Source organism: Salmo salar, chromosome ssa24, assembly GCF_905237065.1.
Source record: "Salmo salar chromosome ssa24, Ssal_v3.1, whole genome shotgun sequence".
NCBI lineage: Eukaryota > Metazoa > Chordata > Actinopteri > Salmoniformes > Salmonidae > Salmo > Salmo salar.
In genome coordinates, this window is record NC_059465.1 from 35,424,273 (window position 1) to 35,439,102 (window position 14,830).

Below are 14,830 nucleotides of genomic sequence, written 5' to 3' on the forward strand. Positions count from 1 at the left end.
ATTGGACGCATGAAGCTCTGTTCACACACCCCTCGCCCCTGTGGGGAACACATCTCTACTCAACACCCCAACGCACACATTTAGGCTGTTGCCACGGGAGACATTAAAGCACCACTTGTCATGGGGAACATGTTTTGGGGTCCCTGCGTTTTCATACTCGTTTTCCACGGTAAGAACTTGTCAGAAAGTTGCTAGCTAGTTACTAGCTAACGTTATCTGTAGTTAATGGGGAAATGTGTTGTTTTTCTCCTTTATTTTTCTATACTAGAAAACATTATAAGCTACCTAGTTTTCTGGTTTAGACTTAACAATATTGTTTGTAGTTAGCAAACTTAGCTTGTTTGCTAACGTTACAGTGGTTTGCATGCATCCACATTTGTTTTTAGCTAGCTAGCTACTATACAGTAGTTACTGTAGCAGCTCAAAAAGTTAGCTTTACAAGTATAAAGTAATCAACAACAAAAAAAAGTATAAAGAAATCTATTAAAAATAAGTTAAGTTCCATTTTAGTGCGAAGAGGCTTGTTGTAACGCAATAATTCAGCATTTAGTTACTGACTGTCTCGACTTCACAGAGTAACGTTATAGTAGGTTCCACCTCCATCACTCGATCTCGTCATTGTTATGAACCTTCTCAAGCCGCCCTCTATCGGCGTCCTAAAGTGTTAAACCCAGTCATTCTTTTATTTGACTAGGCAAGTCAGTTAAGAACGAACTCTTATTTACAATGACTGCCTACACCGGTCGAAGCTGGGTAAATTGTGCGCCGCCCTATGGGACTCCCAATCACGGCCGGTTGTGATACAGCCTAGAATCGAACCAGGGTGTCAGTAGTGACGCCTCAAGCACTGAGAAGCAGTGCATTAGCCCGCTGCGCCACTGGGGCGCCATCCTGGACAAGGCTAACGACTTATGAGTGAAAATTACAATTTAGTGCCTTAAAATACGATGATGTTGCTAAAATAGTCAAATATTTGGTTGGAAACAATTTTGCCAGCATCTTCATGTCGTCAAATGTACTTTAGACAGGTGGCAATGTTGTCATTAGCTAGCAAAGTGCTTCAAACAAATAGCTAGAACGAGAACGTTAGCTACTTAGCTAAAATCCGGTGACCTTCCTTCAATCTTAGCTAAAGTTATACTGCATCAAAAGTCAGTCTAGCGACATCAAAATGATGACAAGGTTTTCCTATTAATTGTTTGCATCCCTTTTAATGTCGTATTTCCAAGCCATTGTAAATGCTCTTTTGATGAAGTCTTCATCAGTGCTCAATAATGATGCATTGAGTAGAATGCTCAGTCGGTCATCTGTACAAAACGAATGTTCAAAACAATATTGTGACAAAACATGCAACCAATGAATAGCTACCAAAACACAACATGGGAATAATCCCTCCACTGGCCAGGACATTGTTATTTAACCAGCTCATATTACAAAATTGTCTAGTTTATAACATGGCTGTAAACCAGAGCCTTTTAGTCCTGACCCTACACCTTATAGCCAACCTCATCTGACCTGGACACATTTGTTTGTCCAAGGAGCTTTTTTCCTTTCATAGGCTAATGCACTGTAATGTTATATTATACTGTTTTTTCCCATAGAGGCGGCTGGCTTTAGCATCAGGAATGAGCTGTTGGGTAAGTGTGTGCAGGTCCTGGTCCAGGATGGGCATCCTGGGAGCAGAGTGGTGCTACAGGAGTGCATCCCTGGTTCAGCACTGCAGGAGTGGCAGTGGCTCCCTGAGCGCCTAGCCCTGAGCAGCCGGCTCACAGGAGAGTGTCTGAGTGGCCAGGAGCATGATCTGAGTGTCAGCCTGCACCACTGTGGCCCTGGGAATGAGGAGGGAGCTGGGGCTGCAGGTGGCGAGGTGGGCAGGGAGGGCCAGGCATGGGCCTGCTCTAAGAAGGGCCACCTCACTCTGCAAGGAAAGGGGCTCCACCTCAGCACTCATCACGTATCCTCTAAGTCGTCTAAGGTCTTCCTCTCTAAAGAGCGTAGACAGGCCAGCAAGTGGAGAACGCTGGGCAACCATACTGTCTGTGGGAATAGAGCCAGCCATCACCACCACCATCGCCACAGGTCCACACAAACTGCTGCTATGCCCCCCTCAACAAGTACCCCTTCCAATACAAACAGCCAACCACAGTCGAGTAAGAAGAACCGTCGACTAGGTTCCCATCATAGAGAAGGGACGTGCCTCATGTCATCCATCAGTAGCTTTCATTATAGAGCTCATTCATTTTCATCATACTGGGATATTTAACTGCCATTTTCATCGGTCTTACATTTCCTCGCTGTCAAGCGCTGAATTACATTAACACAATTGTACTTGTAGGCTACATGTCTAGGGTCATAGTCACCATTATTTCCATTGTCTCCTATGGAGTGCCTACCAAACAACGTCTAACAAGTTATTCTGTCAGTATTAGTTCTACCGATCTATCTTTTGCTATAGAAATACAGTACCAGTCAAAAGTTTGGATACACCTACTCATTCCAGAGTTTTTCTTTATTTTTACAATTTTCTACATTGTAGAATGATAATGAAAACATTAAAACTATGAAATAACACATATGGAATCATGTAGTTACCAAAAAGTGTTAAACAAATCAAAATATATTTTAGATTCTTCAAAGTATCCACCCTTTGCCTTGATAACAGCTTTGCACACTCTTGGAATTTTTTCAACCAGCTTCATGAGGTAGTCACCTGGAATACGTTTCGATTAACAGGTGTGCTTTGTTAAAAGTTCATTTGTGGACTTTCTTTCCTTAATGCGTTTGAGCCAATCAGTTGTGTTATGACAAGGTAGTGGTGGTATACAGAAGATAGCCCTATTTGGTAAAAGACCAAGTCCATATTATGGCAAGAACAGCTCAAATAAGCAAAGAGGAACGACAGTCTATCATTACTTTAATACATGAAGGTCAGTCAAAGCAGAAAATGTCAAGGACTTTAAAAGTTTATATCATATTAACATGTAAATGTTATATATTGGTAACATAATAGCAGAATAATACTGCAGCAGAATAAATAATGCTGTTTTGAAAATTGTACACTCAATGTAGGCTACTGCCCCTTTAAGAGCTAGCATTCATTTTGTGGTTAATGTTATCCGGGATCCTTGGGAAAACCATATCCTAACCAATAATGTGCATAAATCCTGGATGACTGACAGGGGGAGCTGTATTGAAGCCACTGCGCAGACATCTTGGTACTCCTCAATTTTAAAAAAGATTTTGGAACCTATAGAAATGCATTTATTAATGTCTACACAAATTTTTGACACATTTATTATATTGTGAGCTAAACATTAAAAAAAAATATAAAAACATTTTCCTTAACTATATCTTTTTTGAGAGTACTAATGTTACGGTCCCCACTACAACAACAAAAAATACTTAAGTACATGTCATTTTGTTCTTGAAGCATTTCATTGAAATACTATAGAATTACATTAATTCCTACGGAGGACTGCTCCTACTGGGTAGTGCCAATATGGCCCACCGGTGGCTTCAAAGCCTCTCAATGGACAATACATCGCGTCAGAAATCCAGGGTTTATATAGGCCATTGAGCCTCACCCTAAATTTAAAGATGCACTATGCAGAAATACGGCCCATTTCCTGATTGCTAAAATTCTAATAGTTATCTTAATTTCAGTTTATGTGGCAAAACAAGCTAGTGTAGAGAATCATTGCAACATATAAAACCGCTGTGAAATATCTTTTCCCCTAACCAAAAATATTGTATACTGCTCCAAAAAATAAAGGGAACACTTAAACAACACAATGTAACTCCAAGTCAATCACACTTCTGTGAAATCAAACTGTCCACTTAGGAAGCAACACTGATTGACAATACATTTCACATGCTGTTGTGCAAATGGAATAGACAACAGGTGGAAATTATAGGCAATAAGCAAGACACCCACAATAAAGGAGTGGTTCAGCAGGTGGTACCACAGACCACTTCTCAGTTCCTATGCTTCCTGGCTGATGTTTTGGTCACTTTTGAATGCTGGCAGTGCTTTCACTCTAGTGGTAGCATGAGACGGAGTCTACAACCCACACAAGTGGCTCAGGTAGTGCAGCTCATCCAGGATGGCACATCAATGCGAGCTGTGGCAAGAAGGTTTGCTGTGTCTGTCAGCGTAGTGTCCAGAGCATGGAGGCGCTACCAGGAGACAGGCCAGTACATCAGGAGACGTGGAGGAGGCCGTAGGAGGGCAAAAACCCAGCAGCAGGACCGCTACCTCCGCCTTTGTGCAAGGAGGAGCAGGAGGAGCACTGCCAGAGCCCTGCAAAATGACCTCCAGCAGGCCACAAATGTGCATGTGTCTGCTCAAACGGTCAGAAACAGACTCCATGAGGGTGGTATGAGGGCCCGACGTCCACAGGTGGGGGTTGTGCTTACAGCCCAACACCGTGCAGGACGTTTGGCATTTGCCAGAGAACACCAAGATTGGCAAATTCGCCACTGGCGCCCTGTGCTCTTCACAGATGAGCACGTGGTTCACACTGAGCACGTGACAGATGTGACAGAGTCTGGAGATGCCGTGGAGAACGTTCTGCTGCCTGCAACATCCTCCAGCATGACCGGTTTGGCGGTGGGTCAGTCATGGTGTGGGGTGGCATTTCTTTGGGGGGCCGCACAGCCCTCCATGTGCTCGCCAGAGGTAGCCTGACTGCCATTAGGTACCGAGATGAGATCCTCAGACCCCTTGTGAGACCATATGCTGGTGCGGTTGGCCCTGGGTTCCTCCTAATGCAAGACAATGCTAGACCTCATGTGGCTGGAGTGTGTCAGCAGTTCCTGCAAGAGGAAGGCATTGATGCTATGGACTGGCCCGCCTGTTCCCCAGACCTGAATCCAATTGAGCACATCTGGGACATCATGTCTCGCTCCATCCACCAACGCCACGTTGCACCACAGACTGTCCAGGAGTTGGCAGATGCTTTAGTCCAGGTCTGGGAGGAGATCCCTCAGGAGACCATCCGCCACCTCATCAGCAGCATGCCCAGGTGTTGTAGGGAGGTCATACAGGCACTTAGAGGCCACACACACTACTTTTTGACTTGTTTTAAGGACATTACATCAAAGTTGGATCAGCCTGTAGTGTGGTTTTCCACTTTAATTTTGAGTGTGACTCCAAATCCAGACCTCCATGGGTTGATAAATTGGATTTCCATTGATTATTTTTGTGTGATTTTGTTGTCAGCACATTCAACTATGTAAAGAAAAAAGTATTTCATAAGATTATTTCTTTCATTCAGATCTAGGATGTGTTGTTTAAGTGTTCCCTTTATTTTTTTGAGCAGTGTACTTTCAGCTGGTGTACAAAACCTAAGAACGGGAAGCATAGAAATAACGCACACACAACAGATCTACCGCTTCCTAGACTTGCTTTCAATGAGAATGACAGATCTATAACTCACATTTCGATGTGGATTTGGTTGCAGATTTTTGGGGGGGCCTGCGCTACAATAAGTCCACTAATACAGGACGAGTAAAGGCCCAGTGCACTACTTTTGTGAGAGAAACATATATATATTTTGGTATTTCTTATTTTTTTAGGGGGTGCTGCAGCACACATACTTCCCGCTGTTATGCTTTTGAGGGGTCTGAGTTCCTTTGGAGTGTTCACACTGAACAAAAAATCAAGCGAACTGCACTGAGTTCACAAAAATTGTCTGAAAGGGACCAAGTGTGAAAACACCCTTTGTTTCAGAGGCAAGCCAGCAGTGGGATGCAGGGTGGTATGATGCTGGCTCATGATGTCATTACTGTCACAATTTAAGAAATCAACATTTGAAACATATTTCTTGGACAATTGCTCTTTTGGATGGCAATTTATGAGAACTCAGCGTGCAAAAATGACACTTTTTAATTTCCCCACTGTAAAACAGTATATCGGCAGATATCAGTATCGGTTAGATGTGTCCCTTAAAAAATCAAAATCAGTATCGGACCAAAATCCCCATATCAGTAAGGCTCTATGCATCAACATATCAGAATGTTTCACAGTAGCTGTCAACACTTCCTATATTAGTAAGCAAGTATAATATGCATAATTCAGACACAAAAATATTTAGTTACTTTTCCACATTTCAACAATTTAAAATGTCATTTCACATCATATCTTCCATACAAAAGCTGTCATAATACTAGCTCTGAAAATATCATAGTTTTTGCAATGATAACATGATTATTCTCTTCTATTCTCATTTGGCTATATTAGATTGTTGACACCTCAAAACACTAGCAATTGACATCATAGCAATGCTACAAATACATCAGGACTCATACAGTATGTACAATCCACTGCTTTCTTACACCTGCTGGAAGCACATGGACATACAGTACCAGTCAAACGTTTGGACACACCTACTCATTCAAGGGTTTTTCTTTATTTTTACTATTTTCTACATTAAAAGAATAATAGTGAAGACATCAAAACTGAAATAACACATATGGAATCATGTAGTTACCAAAAAAGTGTTAAACAAATCAAAATATATTTTATATTTGAGATTCTTCAAAGTAGCCGCCCTTAGCCTTGATGACAGCTTTTCACATTCTTGGCATTCTCTCAACCAGCTTCATGAGGTAGTCACGTGGAAAGCATTTCAATTAACATGTGTGCCTTGTTAAAAGTTCATTTGTGGAATTTATTTCCTTCTTAATGTGTTTGAGCCAATCAGTTGTGTTGTGACATGGTATGAGTGGTATACAGAATATAGCCCTATTTTGTAAAAGACCAAGTCCATATTATGGCAAGAACTGCTCAAATAAGCAAAGAGAAACGAAAGTCCATCATTACTTGAAGACATTAATCTTACATCTAGACGTTCCGCTAGCGGAACACCGCTCCAATATCCAATGATAGGGCGTGGCGCGAAATACAAACTCCTTGAAAATCCGAAAACTTCAATTTTTCAAACATATGACTATTTTACATAATTTTAAAGACAAGACTCTCCTTTATATAACCACACTGTCCGATTTCAAAAAGGCTTTACAACGAAAGCAAAACATTAGATTATGTCAGGAGAGTACCCAGCCAGAAATAATCAGACACCCATTTTTCAAGCTAGCATATAATGTCACAAAAACCAAAACCACAGCTAAATGCAGCACTAACCTTTGATGATCTTCATCAGATGACACTCCTAGGACATTATGTTATACAATACATGCATGTTTTGTTCAATCAAGTACATATTTATATCAAAAACCAGCTTTTTACATTAGCATGTGACGTTCAGAACTAGCATTCCCACCGAACACTTCCGGTGAATTTACTAAATTACTCACGATAAACGTTCACAAAAAACATAACAATTATTTTAAGAATTATAGATACAGAACTCCTTTGCAATCGCGGTGTCCGATTTTAAAATAGCTTTTCGGTGAAAGCACATTTTGCAATATTCTGAGTAGATAGCCCGGCCATCACAGGCTAGCTATTTTGACACCCACCAACTTTGGTACTCACCAAACTCAGATTTACTATAAGAAAAATGTGATTACCTTTGCTGTTCTTCGTCAGAATGCACTCCCAGGACTTCTACTTCAACAAGAAATGTTGGTTTGGTTCCAAATAATCCATAGTTATATCCAAATAGCGGCGTTTTGTTCGTGCGTTCAAGACACTATCCGAAGGGTGACGCGCAGACGCGTATCGTGACAAAAAAATTCAAAATATTCCATTACCGTACTTCGAAGCATGTCAAACGCTGTTTAAAATCAATTTGTATGCGATTTTTCTCGGAAAATAGCGATAATATTCCGACCGCGAGTCGTTGTTTTCGTTCAAAGACTGGAAATGTAAAATGGCCTCTTCACGTGCACGCGCGCACCCGTCTCATTGTTCTCAGATCGACCACTATCCAAATGCGCTACTGTTTTTCAGCCAGAGACTGCAGAGTCATCATTCAACGTTCTGGCGCCTTCTGAGAGCCTATGGGAGCCTTGAAAGTGTCACGTTACAGCAGAGATCCTCTGTTTTGGATAGAGATGACAAAGAAGGCCAAGAAATGGTCAGACAGGGTACTTCCTGTACAGAATCTTCTCAGGTTTTGGCCTGCCATTTGAGTTCTGTTATACTCACAGACATCATTTAAACAGTTTTAGAAACTTTGGAGTGTTTTCTATCCAAAGCTACTAATTATATGCATATTCTAGTTTCTGGGCAGGAGTAATAACCAGATTAAATCAGGTACGTTTTTTATCCGGCCGTGAAAATACTGCCCCCTATCCATAACAAGTTAAGGTCAGTCAATCTTGAAGTTTCTTCAAGTACAGTCGCAAAAATCATCAAGCACTATGATGAAACTGCTTCTCATGAGGACCACCACAGGAAAGGAAGACCCGAGAATTTTCTCTGCTGGAGAGGATAAGTTCATTAGAGTTACCAGCCTCAGAAATTGCAGCCCAAATAAATGTTTCACAGAGTTCAAGTAACAGACACATCTCAAGATCAACTGTTCAGAGGAGACTGCGTGAATCAGGCCTTCATGGTTGAGTTGCTGAAAACAAACCACTACTTAAGGACACCAATAATAAGAAGAGACTTGCTTGGGCCAAGAAACAACAGAAATTGACATTAGAGTGGTGGAAATCTGTTCTTAGGTCTATTGAGTAGATTAACCTCTCTAGGGCCAGTGGGACGATTTCATCCCACCTACGTAACAGCCAGTGGAATCCCGTGGCGCGTTATTCAAATACCTTAGAAATGCTATTACTTCAATTTCTCAAACATATGACTATTTTACACCATTTTAAAGACAAGACTCTAGTTAATCTAACCACACTGTCCGATTTCAAAAAGGCTTTACAACGAAAGCAAAACATTAGATTATGTCAGAAGAGTACCCAGCCAGAAATAATCAGACACCCATTTTTCAAGCTAGCATATAATGTCACATAAACCCAAACCACAGCTAAATGCAGCACTAACCTTTGATGATCTTCATCAGATGACAATCTTAGGACATTATGTTATACAATACATGCATGTTTTGTTCAATCAAGTTCATATTTATATCAAAAACCAGCTTTTTACATTAGCATGTGACGTTCAGAACTAGCATACCCCCCGCAAACTTCCGGTGAATTTACTAAATTACTCACGATAAACGTTCACAAAAAACATAACAATTATTTTAAGAATTATAGATACAGAACTCCTCTATGCACTCGCTATGTCCGATTTTAAAATAGCTTTTCGGTGAAAGCACATTTTGCAATATTCTAAGTAGATAGCCCGGCTAGCTATTTAGACACCCACCAAGTTTAGACACCCACCAAGTTTAGCCCTCACCAAAGTCAGATTTACTATAAGAAAAATGTTATTACCTTTGCTGTTCTTTGTCAGAATGCCATCCCAGGACTTCTACTTCAATAACAAATGTTGGTTTGGTTCAAAATAATCCATAGTTATATCCAAATAGCGGCGTTTTGTTCGTGCATTCAAGACACTATCCGAAAGGGTAAATAAGGGTGACGCGCCCGACGCTTTTCGTGACAAAAAAAATTCTAAGTATTCCATTACCGTACTTCGAAGCATGTCAACCGCTGTTTAAAATCATTTTTCTCGTAAAAAAGCGATAATATTCCGCCCGGGAATCTGTGATTTAGTACAAAGAGAGAGAAAATAAAAACATGGGGTCGCCTCGTGCACGCGCCTCAGTCTCATTTTCCTCTGATAGACCACTTACCAAAGGCGCTAATGTTTTTCAGCCAGGGGCTGCCTCGACATCATTCAGCTTTTTCCCGGGTTCTGAGAGCCTATGGGAGCCGTAGGAAGTGTCACGTTACAGCAAAGATCCTAAGTTTTCAATAAAAAGAGTCAAGAAGCCCAAGGAATGGTCAGAGAGGGCACTTCCTGTACAGAATCTTCTCAGGTTTTTGCCTGCCATATGAGTTCTGTTATACTCACAGACACCATTCAAACAGTTTTAGAAACGTTAGGGTGTTTTCTATCCAAAGCCAATAATTATATGCATATTCTAGTTTCTGGGCAGTAGTAATAACCAGATTAAATCGGGTACGTTTTTTTATCCGGCCGTGTAAATACTGCCCCCTAGCCCTAACAGGTTTATGGATGATCTCCGCCTGTGTGGTTCCCACCGTGAAGCATGGAAGAGGTGGTGTGATGGTGTGGGTGTGCTTTGCTGGTGACACTATCAGAGATTTAATTGGAGTTTAAGGCACACTGAACCAGCATGGCTACCACAGCATTCTGCAGCGATACTGCATCCCATCTGTTTGCTCTTAATGGGACTATAATTTGTTTTTCAACAGGACAATGACCCAACAAACCTCCACGCTGTGTAAGGGCTATTTGACCAAGAAGAAGAGTGATGTTGTGCTGCATCAGAGACCTGGCCTCCACAATCAACCAACCTCAACCCAATTGAGATAGTTTGGAATGAGTTGGACCTCAGAGTGAAGGAAAAGCAGCCAACAAGTGCTCAGCGTATGTGGGAATTCCTTCAAGACTGTTTGAAAAGCATTCCAGGTGAAGCTGGTTGAGAGAATGCCAAGACTGTGCAAAGCTGTCATCAAGGAAGAATCTCAAATATAAAATATATTTTTATTTGTTTAACACTTTTTTGGTTACTACATGATTCCATATGTGTTATTTCATAGTTGTGATGTCTTCACTTTTATTCTTCAATGTAGAAAATGGTACAAATAAAGAAAGCCCCTTGAATGAGTAGGTGTGCCCAAACTTTTGACTGGTACTGTACATTGTAACAAAGTCCATTTTTTTGTATCTGCTTTGAGAATACCTTGGTTTGGTCAGTGTCTTAGGCTTAACAGTGGGTGATCCAAATGGCATCTCAGCGTGGTCACATACCACTAGTTCCATCAGGGATTGTATTTCCACTGTCCTTGCTGGCTAAATCTCATTCAGCTAAGTTCCCTCCAATCAATAGGGTCCTAATATGGGCTGGTTGCCAGCAAGTCCAAAACTCTTCACTTGGGGCTCCTCCCTACGCCAGTCCTATGGGGCACTAGTCTAGACCTATGTGTAAGTCTTTTGATTCAATTCAATCTGATGGTCCTCAGTTAAGTATTTTGGTCTGGCTTTGGTGAGATGACATACTAATTGATGAACAGATGAATAAAACAAAGGGGCTATGGCTTTGAGATAATAACTAGGGTATTACTCCTGTGTTATTACACTCACATGCCGATGTGATGTACCCCCTCCAGTTCCAGGGGATGATGTTGTTGCCCCTAACACCACTGGAATGGACAGTGGGACAGAGCACTCTCATCTGGTTGAAAGCACCATGGGCCCTGAGGGCCCCTCAATGACATTCTTCAACGCTGAGTATGGTGAGTTGGGAAACCTATTGCCAGAGGGGTGTGGAAGAAAGACTATAACTGCCTTCAAAACAAACCCAGGGGCAAAACACATCTCTCTGCCCCGATGGGCTCTGGGGCCTTCTACTCTGTGCCTTATCTACCACATGGTGGTGTTAGAGGAGAAGGAAACTTACATAGGAATCTGTAGAGTGGGTGTATTGATGTCCAAGCCCACTCAGATAATTCCACTTTCTAAAGACCTTTTATATGACATTCAAGAGGTTTGCTGGAGTTTGAAAGTGGAAAGAGTTTGTTTACTCTGAACTGTCGATTATGGGAGTTTCTCCCTCTCTCTTTGTGTGTGTGTTACAGGGTTTGGCTGGAAAGTGGCCATGCTGGTGCTGAGCTCTCTGGCTCTGGTGCTGGGGACTGTCATGCTCTTACTCAACATCCACCACAACAGGTGGGTGCTTATAGTTCTCCTATTTCACACATGTACAAGTATCTATTAATACACGTGTGAATTGGATTTTTTTGGTTTTGCATATCCCACCCTCCCTGAGAGAAGTGAGGTTAAGTGCCTTGCTTAACCTCTCTGGGAAATGTGGGATGCTAGCGTCTCACCCGCGGGACACACTATTCAACAGCCAGTGAAATAGCAGGGCGGCAAATTCAAAACAACAAAAATCTCATAATTCAAATTTCTCAAACATACAACTATTATATCCCATTTTAAAGATACACTTCTCGTTAATCCCACCACATTGTCCGATTTCAAAAAGGCTTTACGGCGAAAGCATAACATTAGATTATGTTAGGACAGCGCCGAGACAAGAAAAACCACACAGCCATTTTCCAAGCAATGAGAGGCGTCACAAAAACCAGAAATACAGCTAAAATGAATCACTAACCTTTGATGATCTTCATCAGATGGCACTCATAGGACTTCATGTTACACAATACATGTATGTTTTGCTCGATGAAGTTAATATTTATATCCAAAAACCCCATTTTACATTGGCGTGTAATGTTCAGAAATGTTTTGCCTCCCAAAACCTCCGGTGAATGAGCACATCAATTTACTTAAATACTCATCATAAACATTGATAAAATATTCAGCTGTTATTCAAAGAATTATAGATACACTTCCCCTTAATGCAACCGCTGTGTCAGATTTCAAAAAAACTTTACAGCGAAAGCACACTTTGCAATAATCTGAGTACAGCGCTCAGACAACAACAACAAGCAATACAGATACCTGCCATTTTGGAGTCAACTAAAATCAGAAATAGCATTATAAATATTCACTTACCTTTGATGATCTTCATCAGAATGCACTCCCAGGAATCCCAGTTCCACAATAAATGTTTGTTTTGTTCGATAAAGTCCATCATTTATGTCCAAATACGTCCTTTTTTATCGCTCGTTTAGTCCACTACTCCAAATGCAGGAAGCGAGCGCAAAATGTCATGCCGAAAAGTCTAAAAAAGTTATATTTACGTTCGTAGAAACATGTCAAACGATGTATAGCATCAATCTTTAGGATGTTTTTATCATAAATCTTCAGTAATATTCCAATGCCTTCAGAAATGAAAAGGAACACAGCTAACTCTCATGGGAGCGCACGCCACTGAACTCATGTCATTCTCTCAGTCATCTGACTCCAGGACCTCTTATTCTCTCCCCATTCACAGTAGAAGCATGAAACAATGTTCTAAAGACTGTTGACATCTAGTGGAAGCCTTAGGCAGTGCAAAATGACCCCACAGACACTGCATACTGGATAGGGAATCACTTGAAAAACTACAAACCTCAGATTTCCACACTTCCTGGTTGGATTTTTCTCAGGTTTTTGCCTGCCATATGAGTTCTGTTATACTCACAGACATCATACAAACAGTTTTAGAAACTTCAGAGTGTTTTCTATCCAAATCTACTAATACTATGCATATCCTACCTTCTGGGCCCGAGTAGCAGGCAGTTTAATTTGGGCACGTTATTCATCTGAATTTCCGAATACTGCCCCCTGCCACCAAAAAGTTAAGGGCAAATTGCCAGATTTTTTTTCGCCATGTCGACCTGGGGCATTTGAAACAGCAACCTTTCGGTTACTGGCCCAACGTTCTAACTGCTAGGCTAACCTGCGCACTGCTGTCTTCCCACTGTACCACTACTGGTCTATTGACAAGGGGCATAAGGGGAAATACAGCTTCCCAGTAATACCATAAACATACATTTTGGATCCAGTATTATGCCTACTACATTCAAGAATTATCAAATTTCCCCACTGAATCTGAATTATGCTCCAAAGATCCTGTGGTTAGGAAGATTTTTTTCTGAAATGACAACCCAGAACTACAACTTCATCACATACTACTTTTTAAAACTACAGTAACCACAACTGCCCACACAGTTGCAAAACTACAAATTAATGATTTCCCTCTCCCAGGAAGAAGAAAGTAGTGTGTGTGCTGAAGTCGTACACTCCTACAGGGCTTGTGAGTCAGCCGGGGTCCCCTGTGGTCAGCGAGAGAGCCCCCCTCACTCAGCACCCCATGCGGCCGGCCCACTCTTCCTCGCTACAGCGGGGAGAGATCTTGATCAAGTGGAAGGACGGTACCGTCACCCCGCTGTTCGACAACAACAGCTACCTGACTGACTGAAGGAAAAATGTGTGTGTGTGTGTGTGTGTGTGTGTGTGTGCGTGCGTGCGTGCGTGCGTGCGTGCGTGCGTGCGTGTGTGTCTGTCTTTGTACTTGTAGAGAGAAAGAGAAACAAAGGGAATCTGAAAATCTATTTTAGAATCTGAGAGGTGCACAGTGAACACACACATTTCAATGCATTTCAATATTAGATTTTACAAGTGTGCTGATGTGAGTCGGCATAGCGGTCATGTTACATTTTCAACACAGGAACGTTTGGGGAAAATATGCACATCCAAGAAGCTATCAAAGAAAAAAATGTATGTCTGCAACTCTGGTATGCTCCCATGGTGATTTAATCAGACTCATAAAAAAGACAACGGTTAGATCCGAGTTGGATCTTTGTCAGGTCGCATTTTCAACCCACCCACTCTATGGAATGTCTGGAAAGCCCTCACTTCCCTTAGAAGTATCTGGCCTAACTGAGATGAAAGGTAGCAATGAAGTCCTGCCAGTAGATATAGCTGGGACTGGTTGAAGGACCGTTACGGAATATTCCAAACCCCTGATGAACTAGACTAACAGGCTTTCCCTCTAACTAAGTACTCGTCAAAGGTTTGGACACACCTACTCATTCAAGGGTTTGTCTTTATTTTTTACAATTTTCTACATTGTAGAATAATAGTGAAGACATCAAAACTATGAAATAACACATATGGAATCATGTAGTAAACAAAAAAGTGTTAAACAAATTACAATCATTTTATATTTGAGATTCTTCAAAGTAGCCACCCTTTGCGTTGATGACAGCTTTGCAGATTCTTAGCATTCTCTCAACCAACTTCACCTGGAATGCTTTTCCAACA

At 41.4% G+C, this 14,830-nt stretch overlaps 1 protein-coding gene across 1 annotated transcript; it reads left to right on the forward strand.

The window, feature by feature from the left end:
- The first annotated feature begins 42 nt into the window (after positions 1-42).
- LOC106585797 (uncharacterized) lies at positions 43-14,626 on the forward strand. The gene is made up of 5 exons (XM_014172433.2): positions 43-169; positions 1,602-2,150; positions 11,227-11,352; positions 11,695-11,785; positions 13,772-14,626. Exons 1-5 carry the CDS (start codon positions 121-123, stop codon positions 13,983-13,985), a joined length of 1,029 nt encoding a protein of 342 aa, XP_014027908.1. The 5' UTR covers positions 43-120; the 3' UTR covers positions 13,986-14,626.
- The last annotated feature ends 204 nt before the right edge of the window (positions 14,627-14,830 follow it).